This window comes from Conger conger, chromosome 3 (genome assembly GCF_963514075.1).
Source record: "Conger conger chromosome 3, fConCon1.1, whole genome shotgun sequence".
Taxonomy (NCBI): domain Eukaryota; kingdom Metazoa; phylum Chordata; class Actinopteri; order Anguilliformes; family Congridae; genus Conger; species Conger conger.
Genome location: NC_083762.1, coordinates 55,386,187 through 55,400,650, shown reverse-complemented (window position 1 = coordinate 55,400,650; position 14,464 = coordinate 55,386,187). Strand labels below are relative to the sequence as shown.

Below are 14,464 nucleotides of genomic sequence, written 5' to 3'. Positions count from 1 at the left end.
TGTTCTCTGGATGTTAATATTGTAATAATGATTTCTCCACCCCTCTTTTCTCAGTTAATCACAGCCAAGCTCACCCAGGTCAGTTCCAATATGCCTTCAAGCCCCGACAGCTCCTCCGATTCGTCCACCGGTTCCCCCGGCAACCACGGGACCCATTACAGCGACGGACCCAATCCCGAGGTGGAGAGCTGTCTTCCAGGAGTGGTAAGGGGCCTGTGTGCTTTTGCCTTTCATTTAAATGGACTGTGACACTTCTCCCAGTTCATGAGAAATGGTAGCTCGGCTGCTAGTCCTGTTAAACTGAAGTTCCCTTTGGTGGTTGAAGTAATGGCATTTTCAAGTAGCAGCTTTTGCACGTTGCCGTTCAGAGTGATTTAACTTTGAAAGGTAAATGTGAAAGTTGAGATGGTAAAGTTCTCTGTGGTGCAGGTACATTAGATTAATGAAAACATTTAAGAACAATTGTTCTGCGCATTAAACAATCATGGCAGTACCAGATCCCTAAACCTGCTCTTGGAACAATGGCTCCATCCTTCCTTAATCCATCCTTCTTCCATCATCTAAAAACATTCGGAAGAAACCTCAAGCAATACTGGTGGAAATGTAACCTCTGCAATTAATCACTGTGAAGTGGCTTTTATCCAGGAAACTTATGCAGATTACTGTATTTAATGTGCAATCCATTAATGCATCGGCATATTTTATTGAAGCAATTCAGATGAAGTACTTTGCTCAAGGGTACAACGGCAGTGCCTCAGCTGGGAATCGAACCCTTAACTTTTGAATTGGAAGCTACGTTCCCTACCGACATGGTACAAAGTGTCAGAGAACATTGGTTCCTGTAATGGTATGGGTACTGTGAGAGTCAAACCTGGGTTTAAGTGGTTTTGGATTAAAATATTTTTCTGCACTTGACTAAGCTTGCCTGGTGTATTGGAAGGAATCAAATGATCCCAAAAGTATAAATCCCGCCCAACTGCACCTCCTCACAGTCTCAAATGCACCAGGCAAGTTCAGTAGAGCACAGAAAAGCATTTGAATCCAATACAAATGGTGTTTGAACCCACGTCCAGTGAGAGTAAGAGTAAGAGTAAGTGTTTTTTTGGGGGGGGTTTTTTGATCAACCAAGTTAACTGTCAAAAATGGAACCTGGAGCCTGTAACACAGCAATCCCATAGTGCATTAAAGGAAAACGCCAACATTTTGGGAAATATACCTTAAAGAAGGTAGTAGCTGTACCTTCAGAAGGTCCACGGACAACTGCACTCAACCAGCAGAAGACAGAAGGATTTATTTCAGATGCACGTGATACCTCGTGTAAATAAGACCATTTCAGAGTTGCTGTAAGGTGTATTTCATCACTTTGAAGGAGGTATATTTCCCAAAATGTAGTTTTTTTTCCTTTAATGCAGTGTGTTCGCAAACAAAGAAGCAAGCCTTCTTAAATGCAATTGACAAAAAAGCCCTTTTGAAAAGGGACCAAATGAGCCGTATGCATAATTTACCACGTCCTGCATTTTTAGTTCATATGTTTTGTTTTTAAAAGGGTCCCTTTAATGGCCGCCATAGATGATGCACATTATGCAGTGGCCGAATGACATTTGTGGGCTCCTAAAATGTGAACCTTTTTGTTTGGTAGATTATGTCACTCCATCTCCGCTACATCTCCTTCCTGTGGCAAGTGGCCGATCTGGGCTGCAACCTCAACATGCCCCTCCTCAGAGACGGAGCTCGAATCCTCATGAAGCTAATGCCCCCCGGTATGTGATCGCTCTGTCCCACTCTCCCTGTGTTTTCTGAAATCCTGCTCTTCTCAGCAAGTCCTGAGTGTTGGGGGACTTTTGGCTCTGTTATATGTGACCACTTTCCAGCAAAAAAAAAAAAAAAAAAAATGTGAGTTTTAACTGAGGTAAAATTAAGATTGGTGGGTGGGTAGATTTGGGCTAATTTACTTCAGTTTTTCCAGATACTTTTTTTCTTTTTACAGATAATTTGGCTCATTCTGCAAGAGATTTTATGACCATACCATTTTAGATTAAAAAAAAAAGAACATGTTATATATGTGAGTGTTTAGAATGTGGTTTGATTACCCAGAATTACCAACCATTTAGGAGACAGGGGCCCTCAAAGTTGACCCATATTGGACTACCTAAAGAGACATATTTTATTCAAAAATAAACAAAACATTATGATTCTCTTATTGGAAAATTAGCAAACAAGTTTATCCACAATTTCAGTACTACAATAAATCCGCAAATTAGTAGTTTTTTTCCCCCCCCTAAACCTTCTCTAAGTGTTGAATAAGGTGTGCTTTGTTGGGTTTATATTGAAACTGTAGATATCCAGGAACAGGCTAGGGCCACCCCTGTTGTAGACTGTCGTTTTTCTCCTTGTGAGTGGGAGCTTTTCTTTTCCGTCTCCTCTCCAGATAACACTACTGTAGAAAACCTGCGTGCCACCTGCCTGGATCACGCCAAGCTGGGAGAGAACAGCCTCAGCCCCACACTGGACTCCCGGTTCTTCGGGCCGTCGCCCTCGCAAGTGCTCTACCTGACCGAGGTTTGCATCGCGTGGCACCCAGTTGGATGGCATTTTTAGCTCTTATCACCTTCAGATCAGTTGGCCATTTAAAGAGCTATGTCCTGAAGCTGTTTCTGTTCACTGGTGTCTGATGTGGCCCTTAATGTTGTGTTGTTGGCTTATGGGGTCCATCGTTCAATTTCTTGGGGGTCTGTGTATGCTGGTTTCTGTTCCTTTTTCCATCACTACATTTTCTAAGCTACTTGTATACAGCAACACTGGTTGACTCCTATGTCAGACCACAGTAAAACATGTGTCAGCTGTCGTCAGCTGTAACCCAGGATTTTTTGACTCAGGATTTTTGGCTGAGTTATATAAAAGCTGGCATGAAATCCCAAAATGGACCCTTCCTGGTTTATATAATGGCTGCTACTTGTGATTCCTTCCTTTGTCTACCCAGTGTGTTATTTATTTTAATTTGGTTGCAAATGTTGGGCTGTACATATCCAATTCCCACCCTAATTTAGAATGTCAGATTTGTATAAGACCAAAAATTTGAACAGTAAAGCATTTATATATTGTCAGCTCTTGGTTGCCAGTACTAAAACGGTTGCATGGACTTTTGTGAGTGGCTCCGGGTAAGAGCATCCACCAAATGACTTGAATGTAAACAACACTGGTCTTAAACCCCTTGGTGACCTCTGACTCCTGTTCCTCCCACAGGTGGTGTACTCTCTGCTAATGCCGGCCAGCGGCACACTTGGAGAGGAAGCCAGCGAGTTCCAGTACAACTTCCTGAAGAGCGGCGGCCTGCCCCTGGTTCTGAGCATGCTCACTAGGAACAACTTCCTGCCCAACGCCGACATGGAGACGAGGCGGGGCGCCTATCTGAACGCCCTGAAAATCGCCAAGCTGTTGCTGACGGCGGTGGGGTTCGGCCACGTCAAGGCAGTGGCGGAAGCCTGCCAGCCTGTCGTGGAGGGAACAAGCCCCGTGTCACCAGTAAGCGTCTTTCCAAAAGACATCCCACTACAGAACATGCTCGCAAGGCTACAGCTAAATTAGTCATCGATTTGTATATGACATCTAAAATACATAGACCACCCCTACTTGTGCCTCTAAAGCAGATCATCTGTGCTAGGCTACAGAATTCTCATCTTTAAGATAGTCTTAACTCTGGTCTCTGTTACAGACCTGAGTCAGTATGACTGAAAGATGGCTTTAATTAGCAAACACAGTGTAATCTAATTAGATGTGCCACGTGAACACTCCACTAACGGGCAATGCAACAACAATGTAGTTGCAGACAGTGAAGCAGAAAAGAGACTTATGCCAGGCAGAGCTATAAGTATTTCTTGATGTAACATTTTAGGAACTTCAATCGCCATATTTGTGTGCATGTGATTTTTCTGACCTTTATAAATCACCCTTTCATTCCTGAATCTCAGCAGAGGCTTCAGTGAAATGTCAGTGGTGTTTGGTGTCTGGGGGAATGGTGTTCAACCAGTACTCCCCTTAAGGTCTTCTATTTAAAGTTGAGAGACTGGTGAATTCAAACCAGGGATCAGCAACTTGCGGCCCTCAAACTGCTAGTTTTCCACCCTCCCAGGCAGCTGGGAAGACCAGCCTGGCGAATCAGTAGCCCTAATTAGAAAATTAGGACTGGATTTAGATTTGAGGGGCAGAGTTGACGATCACTTATTTATACTGACCTGACCGGGAAGAGAGAGAAAAATAAAAAAAGAGTAGGATCTATACTGTCTGAGGTGTCAAACCAGGTGGTCCTCAGTGTCTGCTGGTTTTCATGGTGTTCTTTCAATCACCTACCAGTTATGGCCTTGAGAACAAGGTGTGTGGATTCTTTACCCAATCAATGAGCACTTGTGCCGAGAACACCCTGAAAACCGGCAGACACTTGCACAGGTTAAAGGCACCTCCCCGATTTCAAAGTAAACTTCCGTACGTTAGTGCTAAATCTTTTTTGTCTACCCCACCCCACAGATAAACCAGGCGACTCACGACCAGGCCCTGGTTCTTCAGAACGCCCTCCAGAACATCCCCAATCCTTCCTCCGAGTGCATGCTGCGGAACGTGGCAGTCCGCCTGGCTCAGCAGATCACAGATGAGGTCGGTGTCCACAGGCTTTGGTGTCTCCTCTACAGTGTACTACTATTGGACAGAGAGTGGTCAAAATGCAAAATGCTCTACTACGGAGATCTATGCAGTATATTGGAGGTTATGCTTGTGCTTTGATTGGTTACTCTACCCCAGTCAGAGAGGATTGGCCCCTCATTGTGAAAGTTTGAAAGGATAAGTGGTGTTTCATGCCTGTCCCCATAGTCTCTTTTATTGTGCGAAATTATAAGTTCTTCCTAACTGACATGACAAAAAGCATTGCTCAGCCATTTAGAATGAAAGAATGGCAACAGCCCATTTTAATTTGGGCTGTTTATGTTTTTTTTTTCTTCCTGGAAAATATGAGCAATTCATATTTAATTGCAGCCCCTTTTTAACAGATCGCAGGAGAATAATTTGGCTTGTGTGCTCTGCTGGAAAATTCTATTTCGAAAGTGATGGCGCTGCTGTCAAATCTGCAAAGGAGCATTTTTCTTTTCATTTATTTCATTCTTTTACGCTGCACTGTGGTTTAAATTGTAACATAATCTGTGTCTTACCTGCTTTGATGACCTCAGAATGAAACCAAGGTGTGTTGTCTTTTTTTTTACAGAACTTCTTCCAGGCTTCCAAGTACATCCCGGACATATGCGTGATCAGGGCGGTGCAGAAGATTGTGTGGGCTTCAGGCTGCGGGACAGTCCAGCTGGTCTTCAGCTCCAACGAGGAGATCAGCAAGATCTATGAAAAGGTAGGGCCTTACCTTTTTACCTGCTGCAGTTGACACACTTTACAGAACGGTAGGGTCTTTACCTTCACCCACAGTTCATTGCAGCATTTGTCCGACATATTGATGAGACGTGGGAGAAATAAATGCTTCATGGGATTTGTAGTACAGTGCCAATTGTATTCTAATTGTATTTCCAAAGTTGGAAAATAGGTCACCAAGCATGTGATAATGTAAAACCAGTTGCTTTCAAGCTTAGGAAAAATAAACGGCCTCTATTGCTGCCACAGTAAAGATAAGTTGTGACAGACGCATTTGATAGAGCAGGGCCGGTTTTCCCTTTAACGACCATTTTGTCCACGGGATCAGACGAACGCCGGGAACGAGCCAGACGGCGAGGACGAGCAGGTGTGCTGTGAGGCGCTGGAGGTCATGACCCTCTGCTTCGCCCTCATCCCCACTGCCCTGGACGCACTGAGCAAGGAGAAGGCCTGGCAGACCTTCATCATCGACCTCCTGCTGCACTGCCAGAGCAAGTGAGTCACCAGCAGTTCTGCACTGTGTGCATGCGCGCGTGTATGTCTGCGTCTTCTTTTTTTTTTTTTTTCTCTCCCAAGATCAGTCTTCATGTCCATGTGCAGGTTGACTTGTTGTAGGAATTTGCTAATTACATAGTAGTGTTGTTTTGTGTGTTTTTATACCCCACACCTGAAATACAATGCAGGTTACTGTCCCTGATTGGGTGACAGGCAAACAAATAGACATTGTTACATGTGGAAGGAAACCTGTTACTGTCGATAAGGAATGCCTATTGACTCCCATCTGACACCCATTTATCAGTCTTCACCCTGGTTATAAGACTTTGTTTCTAACCCCACTTCATAATTGAGTAAGTTTGTATTAGGTGACCATTTAAGAACAAGTGAACGTTTGTGCTAAAGGGCTGTCTTGTTTGCACAGGTCTGTTCGTCAGATGGCCCAGGAGCAGTTCTTCCTGATGGCCACCCGCTGTTGCATGGGCCACCGGCCCCTCCTCTTCTTCATCACCCTCCTCTTCACCGTTTTAGGTGTAAGTTTGTGAAATGGTTTAATATTTGAGCTTTTGCATCGCTGTTGTACATGATGTTCATGTTTTATTAACCCACTAGATTAACTAAAAACACTTGAATAGTTTCATGTTTTAAGAAGCTTTCAGTATCACTCTCCTTAAGCCTTGAAGCTAACATGTCTCTAGTTGATGTAGCAAGTCTGACTTATGCACCAGCTAGTAGCTTTCCTGGAAAAATACTGAACGTACGCCTTCCACAGATAGTTCTCTTAAAAGCAGTGAAGAACATTTCCTTGAGAGTTTGTCATTTGGAGGGTTATGAATGGTGATTTCATTTTTTAGATAAGCCATGAATGGATGGCTTGTTTTTTTCTTTTTTCTTTTTTCCTGCAAGTCACCCTCTGTCAGTAAGATATATGAGCGCCATCTGTTTTTTAATAAGTTCGCGTTTTGTCTTTTTAATCTTGTTCTTTCTACCCATTCCCTCCCCCCATATTGTAGGAACAGTGTTTTCTTTATTTAGAACAATATTTCTTGTGTGTATCATCCAAAATGATAAAGTTTAGTCTGCGAGTGAGTTTCGGGATGGGCCTTTTTGGCCTAGATAATGCATTTAAAATGTTGACTGTCTGAAGTATTAATAAAACTAATCACCTTTACATTTTGTTTTTGTTTCAAGTTTACCTTTTAATGTGGTATTGTTGTGGTTTCGTTTTTGAAGGCAGTTGGCTTAGTGAACTTGTGACCTGTAAGAGCTGAGTCAGTGTGTGGCTGGCCTTGTGTTTCAGAGCACTGCAAAGGAGAGAGCGAAGCACGCAGGCGATTACTTCACGCTGTTACGGCACTTACTCAATTATGCGTACAACAGCAACATCAACCTGCCTAATGCTGAGGTTCTGCTCAACAACGAGATCGACTGGCTGAAAAGGATCAGGGTAGGTCAGACCAAGAGTGCTTCCCTCTGCTGTTTCAATTTGTTCATTGGCTGATACATTTGCTTTTTTTTTTGTTTTTGTTCTTGTTCATAATATTTTAATGTCGCTGACATTTATTGTGTCTGTCTTATAGTGTTATTAGATTTTTACAAAAGCAGTCTGTTTTATTGTCAGTACTTTAAATCAAAAGGGTCCATTTTAATCATGCTTTTTATTGTTCAATGATAATTCCCAGAAAAAGGTTTTTGTGACATGTTTTTGTTTGAATGTTTGGTTGCCAGGATGAAGTAAAGAAGTCAGGAGAGACCGGGGTGGAGGAGACCATTCTGGAAGGTCACCTAGGGGTCACCAAGGAGCTCCTGGCCTTCCAGACTCCGGAGAAGAAGTACTATATCGGGTGTGAGAAGGGTGGGGCCAACCTCATTAAGGTGAGTCTGCCTCTGCCTCTGGCGCATTGATAATGGTGGTGGAGGTGGTATGATAGCGGTGTGATGCATTGTATTTATATAGTCTAATGATCTCCGTGCAGCAAAGCTCTGAAAAATGTGACCTGCAAGTGACCAACCCATACGTGGGAGCCCATCCATGGTTTGGGAAAACTGTGTTTATGGAAATGTTGGGCTGTGGGCCCGGTGACAATACCCAGGATTCAGAGACTAACAGTCCAGCCATCACCCAGCACTGATGCCGTGTAGGCACAGCTTGTAGCTGAGGGCAGCGGTCAGCACTAGAGCACTGTGTGGTGTCTGAAACTGCACAATGATGTGTTGTACGACACAGGTTTTCAACAGCAGATGTAAATGAAACAGAATAATTGATAACCGTCTCTCTCACCCCCTCAGGAGCTGATAGACGACTTCATCTTCCCGGCCTCGAACGTGTACCTGCAGTACATGAAGAGCGGGGAGTTCCCGGCCGAACAGGCCATCCCCGTCTGCAGCTCCCCCGCCACCATCAACGCCGGCTTTGAGCTGCTGGTAGCGCTGGCCGTCGGCTGCGTGCGGAACCTCAAACAGATTGTCGACACTCTCACCGACATGTACTACTTAGGTAGGCAGAACCCGGCCGGCCTCTTATGTTTACATTTAGGTGAATTCAGTTTTCCTCTATGGAAATTGGAACAGCTACTGGTTGATTCGGTGGTATGGATTTCCCTTGGCTCTTAAACAAACATGCAAAAATTTGCTTGAAAGTTGTAGAAAGTCATGAAAAAAAGCAGCCAAATCTCCCAGTCCAGGGAACGTTGGGCAAATTTTTAAAAGAAGATAAGACGTGATTGTGAGCTAATTTGTTTTTCTCACTAGCTTTCTGTCCCTTGATATTGTATCTTGCAATTTTACTATGCGAAGAGTGCTAACAAATTGGTAAACTGATTTCAACATTGAATCCACAACCCAAAAGTCATCAAGTCACCAGAGATTGAAGTGTTTGCCCGTGTGGATGGCAATTGCTTCAAAATCTTTGTCCACCTCGCTGAAGTAATCCAACATTTATCCCTAAAATGTCATAGGAAAATGTAATCAAAATGTCACAGAAATGTCACAGAAACAAACCTCTTTTGAATGGGAACCATGCAAAACATTTTATCACCACAACACCCTCCCTGCATTCTAGGTTGTGAAGCACTTACGGAATGGGAGTACTTGCCCCCGGTGGGACCCAGGCCGACCAAAGGCTTTGTGGGGCTGAAGAACGCGGGGGCCACCTGCTACATGAACTCAGTGATCCAGCAGCTGTACATGATCCCGCCCATCAGGACCAGCATCCTGGCCATCGAGGGCACGGGCACGGACGTGGACGATGACATGTCCGGGGACGAGAAACAGGAGAACGAGGTACTCGAAAGCAGGACCGCACCCTCGTGACTAGTGCAGCGGCATTCAAAGTGCCCTTTACGTAGTGCTCGCTGCCCGGTGACGATACTCATCCTTGCCCAGGATTCAGTGACTGACAGTCCAGCCATCTCCCAGCACTGTTGCCGTGTAGGCACGGCTGGGAGCCAAGGGCAGCAGTCAGCCACTGTGTGGTGTGTGAAACCGCACCATGATGTGTAGTAATACACACAGGTTTTTCACAGCAGTTAATCATAAGGAATTGTGGGAACTTGCATATATATATGTATGGGTTTTTGAGGGAAAATCTTAAAGATTATTCTCTTTGGTTTCTACACCGTTTACCAGTAATTTTTACATTTGTAACATAATTCTATTGAAGTGGTGCGCTTATATCATCGTTCCAAAGTATTAAGCTCAAAGGTAAAATGCAATTGGTCAATCGATAGAAAATAAGGGATAAGGATACCTTTCTTACCAAGCTCCCTGATATAATTCTTTGTTTGAATTTACAATATGAAGGTGATGCACGGTGTGTAACAGTCAGTGTTGCCTTTGCACCAGCAGACCAATGTTGACCCACGGGATGAGGTGTTCGGCTATCACCAGTTTGACGACAAGCCCTCCCTCACCAAATCGGAGGACAGGAAGGAGTACAACATTGGCGTGCTGCGCCACCTACAGGTCATCTTCGGGCACTTGGCCTCCTCCAGGCTGCAGTACTACGTCCCACGCGGGTTCTGGAAGCAGTTTCGGTAAGATCCTCTCCCCCTCTGGGTCCAAAATGGCTGTCTCGGAGCTCTGCTATTCAGTATGTGCTGGCTTTGACTTGGTTCTTCTGGCCCCTGTAAGGGTTGTAGGTTTCAGCAACTATGTGATGGTTCTGATCATCTGTTCTCAATAATTGCAGGTTATGAACCATCAGTCTCTGCAGGTTCTGGTTATATGTTCTCAGTAATTCTTGAGTTTGGAATGATAAGATTCTGAGTTGTTTTGGGATATTGAACTTCAAAGCTTTCACATCCTAAGACAGCAAAATGCAGCACAGTTCTTCATGGATCAAAATGACAGACACCCTAAAAGTGAATGTACAACATCAAAATCCTTTCAAATTGCCCTATAAACAACATATTCATTTTACCAACTCATTTTTGGCAAAAATGTGAGTTAGAAACCTTATAATTCTAAGGTCTCAAAGTGCAGGTCATTAGCTATCACTGACTCTGGATAACATTGGTCTATTTCTGCAGGATATTGATTTTTCTATCCTAGTGTGCAGAAGAGTTCAGTTACCAAGAACAGGTTGCAGTGTCTAATCAGGTTACACTGATGTTTCTGACTGCAAGTAAGCGCATGTCATTGGCAATTTGTGACTATGGATAAAGACTGGATATCTGAGTAAAGAGGCTCTTTCTCTGAAGAAGGTTATGTTCTTTTCTGTGACCCTGATCACATTGTGGTCTTTTGTGTTCTCTTAACAGCTCAATAATAACTCATAATCCAGTTATGATCATCGGTCATCAGTTAAGTCAATAGCTGTCGGTGATTGTGGATCCATATGTTATTGTTCTTATGGTTTTATGTTCTCCGTAAGGGCAGGCTATAACCTGTCAGTCGTGTTATGGTGTTTACTCAGCATAGTCTCATCCGTTGTCAGTAGCTCTCATTGGGTGTACTCTGCAGGTGAACATTTCTGTAGCTATCTGATCGTACGTGCAGGACATTAGCATTCAGTGCGCCAGAACTGTCTCAGCAGGTCATTGCCTGTCCTGTTCTCTGTAAATGCAGACCGCAGTCATCTCAGTGGCTCTCAATACCTGCGGATGGAGAGGATGACGGTCTTTTCTGTGCCCATGAGCAGGCTATGATCTCTGGTCAGGTTTCAAGAGTTACAATAGAGTGAGGTCCAACCTTGATACCGCGGGTATATTGCTCCATGCTTAAATCTACTTATGCAGACCTCAGTGCTGTTTTTACAATGGGTCCCTATGCCAGAGTTTATGATGTTTGCTCTTGATTGATATTTTGGAATCTTTATTGGGTTCGTACGAGTCACTGGATAGCATAGATCCTTAGGTAATAAACAGAAGGTTTATTTGGGCGAGATATACCCTTTACGCAGAGGAAAAAAAACAATCCATCTTGCATTGGATTGGATGTCCATTGTTCTCCGTTGTCTTGAAATTGAATGCTCTTTCTGGCTTTTCTCAGAGAGGAGCAGTAGACTTGTATACTACCTACACATCCTCTTAGCACTTCCCAGTGCGGCTAGGCTAAAGCGGAATCGGAGCTGATAGATGAGATTGCCATCCTTCTCCTTTTACCTTTATAACGGCCCTTTCTGTTCTCAGTAAAGGCAGGCGATTGGCTGTGGGTAACTATGCATGAACGGGGTCCCTCCCTCTGCGCGCAGGTTGTGGGGGGAGCCGGTGAATCTGAGGGAGCAGCACGACGCGCTGGAGTTCTTTAACTCCCTGGTGGACAGTCTGGACGAGGCCCTGAAGGCCCTGGGCCACTCGGCCATGCTGAGCAGAGTGCTGGGCGGCTCCTTCGCCGATCAGAAGATCTGCCAAGGCTGCCCTCACAGGTAGGAGGAGAGGGCCGTCCGTGTTCTCAGGCCCTGTGTGGTCCTCTGGGACTGAATCATTTCAAACTGTGTGTGTGTCTTTCTGAAACTGTGTATTTCAGGGGTGAATGATGTGAGGCTGTGTATTTCAGGGGTGAGTGGGGTGACTTGTCTATTTCAGGGATGAATGAGGTGACCTGTGTGTATTTCAGCTGTGAATGATGTGTTTGAGTGTATTTCAGGGGGTGAATGATTGTAGGCTGTGTATTTATTGGGTGAATGATGTGACCTGTGTGTATTTCAGGGGTGAACAATGTGAAACTGTATTTCAGGTATGAATGTGAGGAGTCCTTCACCACACTGAATGTAGACATCAGAAACCATCAAAACCTCCTTGACTCGATGGAGCAGTACGTCAAAGGGGACTTACTGGAGGGGGCCAATGCCTACCACTGTGAAAAGTGCAACAAGAAGGTGTGTGTGATTACAGCCAGAAATGTGTCTGTTATTTAATAAACTCTGCTCTTCGATGTGTACCTGATTACTACATAAATACTTCACTTATGCATGTGTAAACACTTGACCTAGCAATTGACATCATATTGGTACGGGGAGGGAAGATGGACCTAGGCAGGGATCAGCAACTCACAGTCCTCAGGGGCCAAGAAGTGGTGGTTTTCCACCCTCCCTCTCAGGAGCGCTAGTTACCCGAGAGAAAAGAAAACCAGGGTTGGATTTGGGTTCAAGTTGACTATCCCTGCTTTAAGGTGTAAGGTGTAACCGAACATGCTTATGCGGATGTTACAATACTTAATTTTAGAATACTGTCACTAAGAATTATGAAAAATATATTCCAAAAGGCCTACTCTTCAGAGGGTTAAAGGTGGATGTGCTGCGTCCCGCAGGTGGACACGGTGAAGCGGCTCCTGATCAAGAATCTCCCGCCCGTGCTGGCCATCCAGCTCAAGCGCTTCGACTACGACTGGGAGCGCGAGTGCGCCATCAAGTTCAACGACTACTTCGAGTTCCCGCGCGAGCTGGACATGGAGCCCTACACGGTGGCGGGCGTGGCCAAGCTGGAGGGCCACGACGTTCACCCGGAGAACCAGGTGATCCAGACCGAGCCCCCAGTGGAGGAAGAGGCCCCCGGGGGCTCCCGCTACCGGCTGGCGGGGGTCCTGGTCCACAGCGGCCAGGCCAGCGGGGGCCACTACTACTCCTACATCGTCCAGAGAAGCGGGGGCGACGGCGAGCCCTACCGCTGGTACAAGTTTGACGACGGCGACGTGACCGAGTGCAAGATGGACGACGACGAGGAGATGAAGAACCAGTGCTTCGGCGGCGAGTACATGGGCGAGGTGTTCGACCACATGATGAAGCGCATGTCCTACCGCAGGCAGAAGCGCTGGTGGAACGCCTACATCCTCTTCTACGAGCGCATGGACGTGGACAAGGACGGAGAGCTGGCCAAGCGGGTGTCCGAGCTGGCCCTGGCGGCCGCCCCGCGCAACGTGAAGATGCCCACGGCCATCGAGTGCAGCGTGCGCAAGCAGAACGTCCAGTTCATGCACAACCGCATGCAGTACAGCCTGGAGTACTTCCAGTTCGTCAAGAAGCTCCTCACCTGTAACGGGGTCTACTTAAACCCGCCGCCTGGTAGGTACCTGTGTCCCATCCTCCGAGAAGCTGTCAACTGTACGTATGTGACATCACATTCGGGGCTTTAGCAGATGCTCTTATCCAGAAGCTCTTGGCCCTGGAGGTTGTCCAGTCTTATCGGAAAAGGGCCGGTGTGGGTGCAGGTTTTTGTTTTATCCCAGCACTACGACACCTCATTTAGCTAATTAACTGGTAATGGTCTTCAGTCAAGACAATAGAATGGTCTTGACTGACGTGTCTTTTCACTGCTCCCACACCGGCCCTTTTCCAATAAGATCGACACCTCTGTACTAAAGCGTACACAAAAATGGCTGCCCCACCCTATTCCTGGAAATCTGCGGTCCTGAAGGTTTTCATTCCAACCCGTTGAATTTGGCACAACTGATTCTACTAATTAGCAGCTCAAAGACATCTCTACCTGTTGAATGAGATGTGCATGATAACCTACAGCAACTCTAAGAACAGGGCTAGGCAGCCCTGATGTAGGGCAAGGAGCAATCATCATATAAAGCTTCATTACATTACATTACAGGTATTTGGCAGACGCTCTTATCCAGAGTGACAGCAAAGCGCGTAACCATAACCAGGTACAAGTGCGCTGAAAACCCTAGCGGGAAGTACAGTTCCCACTGCTAGAAGTGACCACATGGATAAAAACTTCAATCATTGAATCAAGTTGGCAGCGTCACAGCCAACGTTTGCAGTCACTGGCCGTGATGAATAAACCTGCAGCACAACCATGGGTCCCCATGCAGTAGCTGCATTGAGGATATCATGCTAAAGTAGCTAATGGATTTCATGGTTGCACAGCATAGCGGAGTTGCTAAGCGTAGGCCTTGGTTGCATTGGCTCTGATACAGCGTTCAGGTAAGTGCCCGTGTGGAGTGTTTTTCTTCCCCCAGAGCCTGTAGTCACGCCCTGATGCCGCCCGGGTGCTGTCTTCGCTGTGGGGGATGATTGAAGAGCGGCTGGGCCTTTTCCGCTGCAAACCACAGCCCGCCCTGCATTTGAAGCATTGTAGTAATGCATTATTAATGAAGGGATTGAATATGCAGCTTCTTT

At 45.6% G+C, this 14,464-nt stretch overlaps 1 protein-coding gene across 14 annotated transcripts in view; it reads left to right on the top strand.

The window, feature by feature from the left end:
- LOC133125293 (probable ubiquitin carboxyl-terminal hydrolase FAF-X) overlaps window positions 1-14,464 on the top strand; it is a 67,160-nt gene that overhangs the window by 39,578 nt on the left and 13,118 nt on the right. For 7 of the 14 annotated variants that reach the window (XM_061237112.1, XM_061237111.1, XM_061237106.1 and 4 more), the window contains 16 exons: window positions 55-204; window positions 1,640-1,760; window positions 2,429-2,559; window positions 3,244-3,522; window positions 4,522-4,647; window positions 5,249-5,386; window positions 5,732-5,898; window positions 6,323-6,431; window positions 7,199-7,345; window positions 7,627-7,773; window positions 8,188-8,395; window positions 8,960-9,180; window positions 9,745-9,932; window positions 11,591-11,764; window positions 12,076-12,217; window positions 12,649-13,399. In XM_061237112.1, the coding sequence (XP_061093096.1) occupies window positions 55-204; window positions 1,640-1,760; window positions 2,429-2,559; window positions 3,244-3,522; window positions 4,522-4,647; window positions 5,249-5,386; window positions 5,732-5,898; window positions 6,323-6,431; window positions 7,199-7,345; window positions 7,627-7,773; window positions 8,188-8,395; window positions 8,960-9,180; window positions 9,745-9,932; window positions 11,591-11,764; window positions 12,076-12,217; window positions 12,649-13,399 (3,199 nt within the window). Of the gene's footprint in view, window positions 1-54; window positions 205-1,639; window positions 1,761-2,428; window positions 2,560-3,243; window positions 3,523-4,521; window positions 4,648-5,248; window positions 5,387-5,731; window positions 5,899-6,322; window positions 6,432-7,198; window positions 7,346-7,626; window positions 7,774-8,187; window positions 8,396-8,959; window positions 9,181-9,741; window positions 9,933-11,590; window positions 11,765-12,075; window positions 12,218-12,648; window positions 13,400-14,464 lie in introns of all 14 variants that reach the window. The other 7 variants (XM_061237105.1, XM_061237109.1, XM_061237107.1 and 4 more) reach the window with 1 other exon arrangement.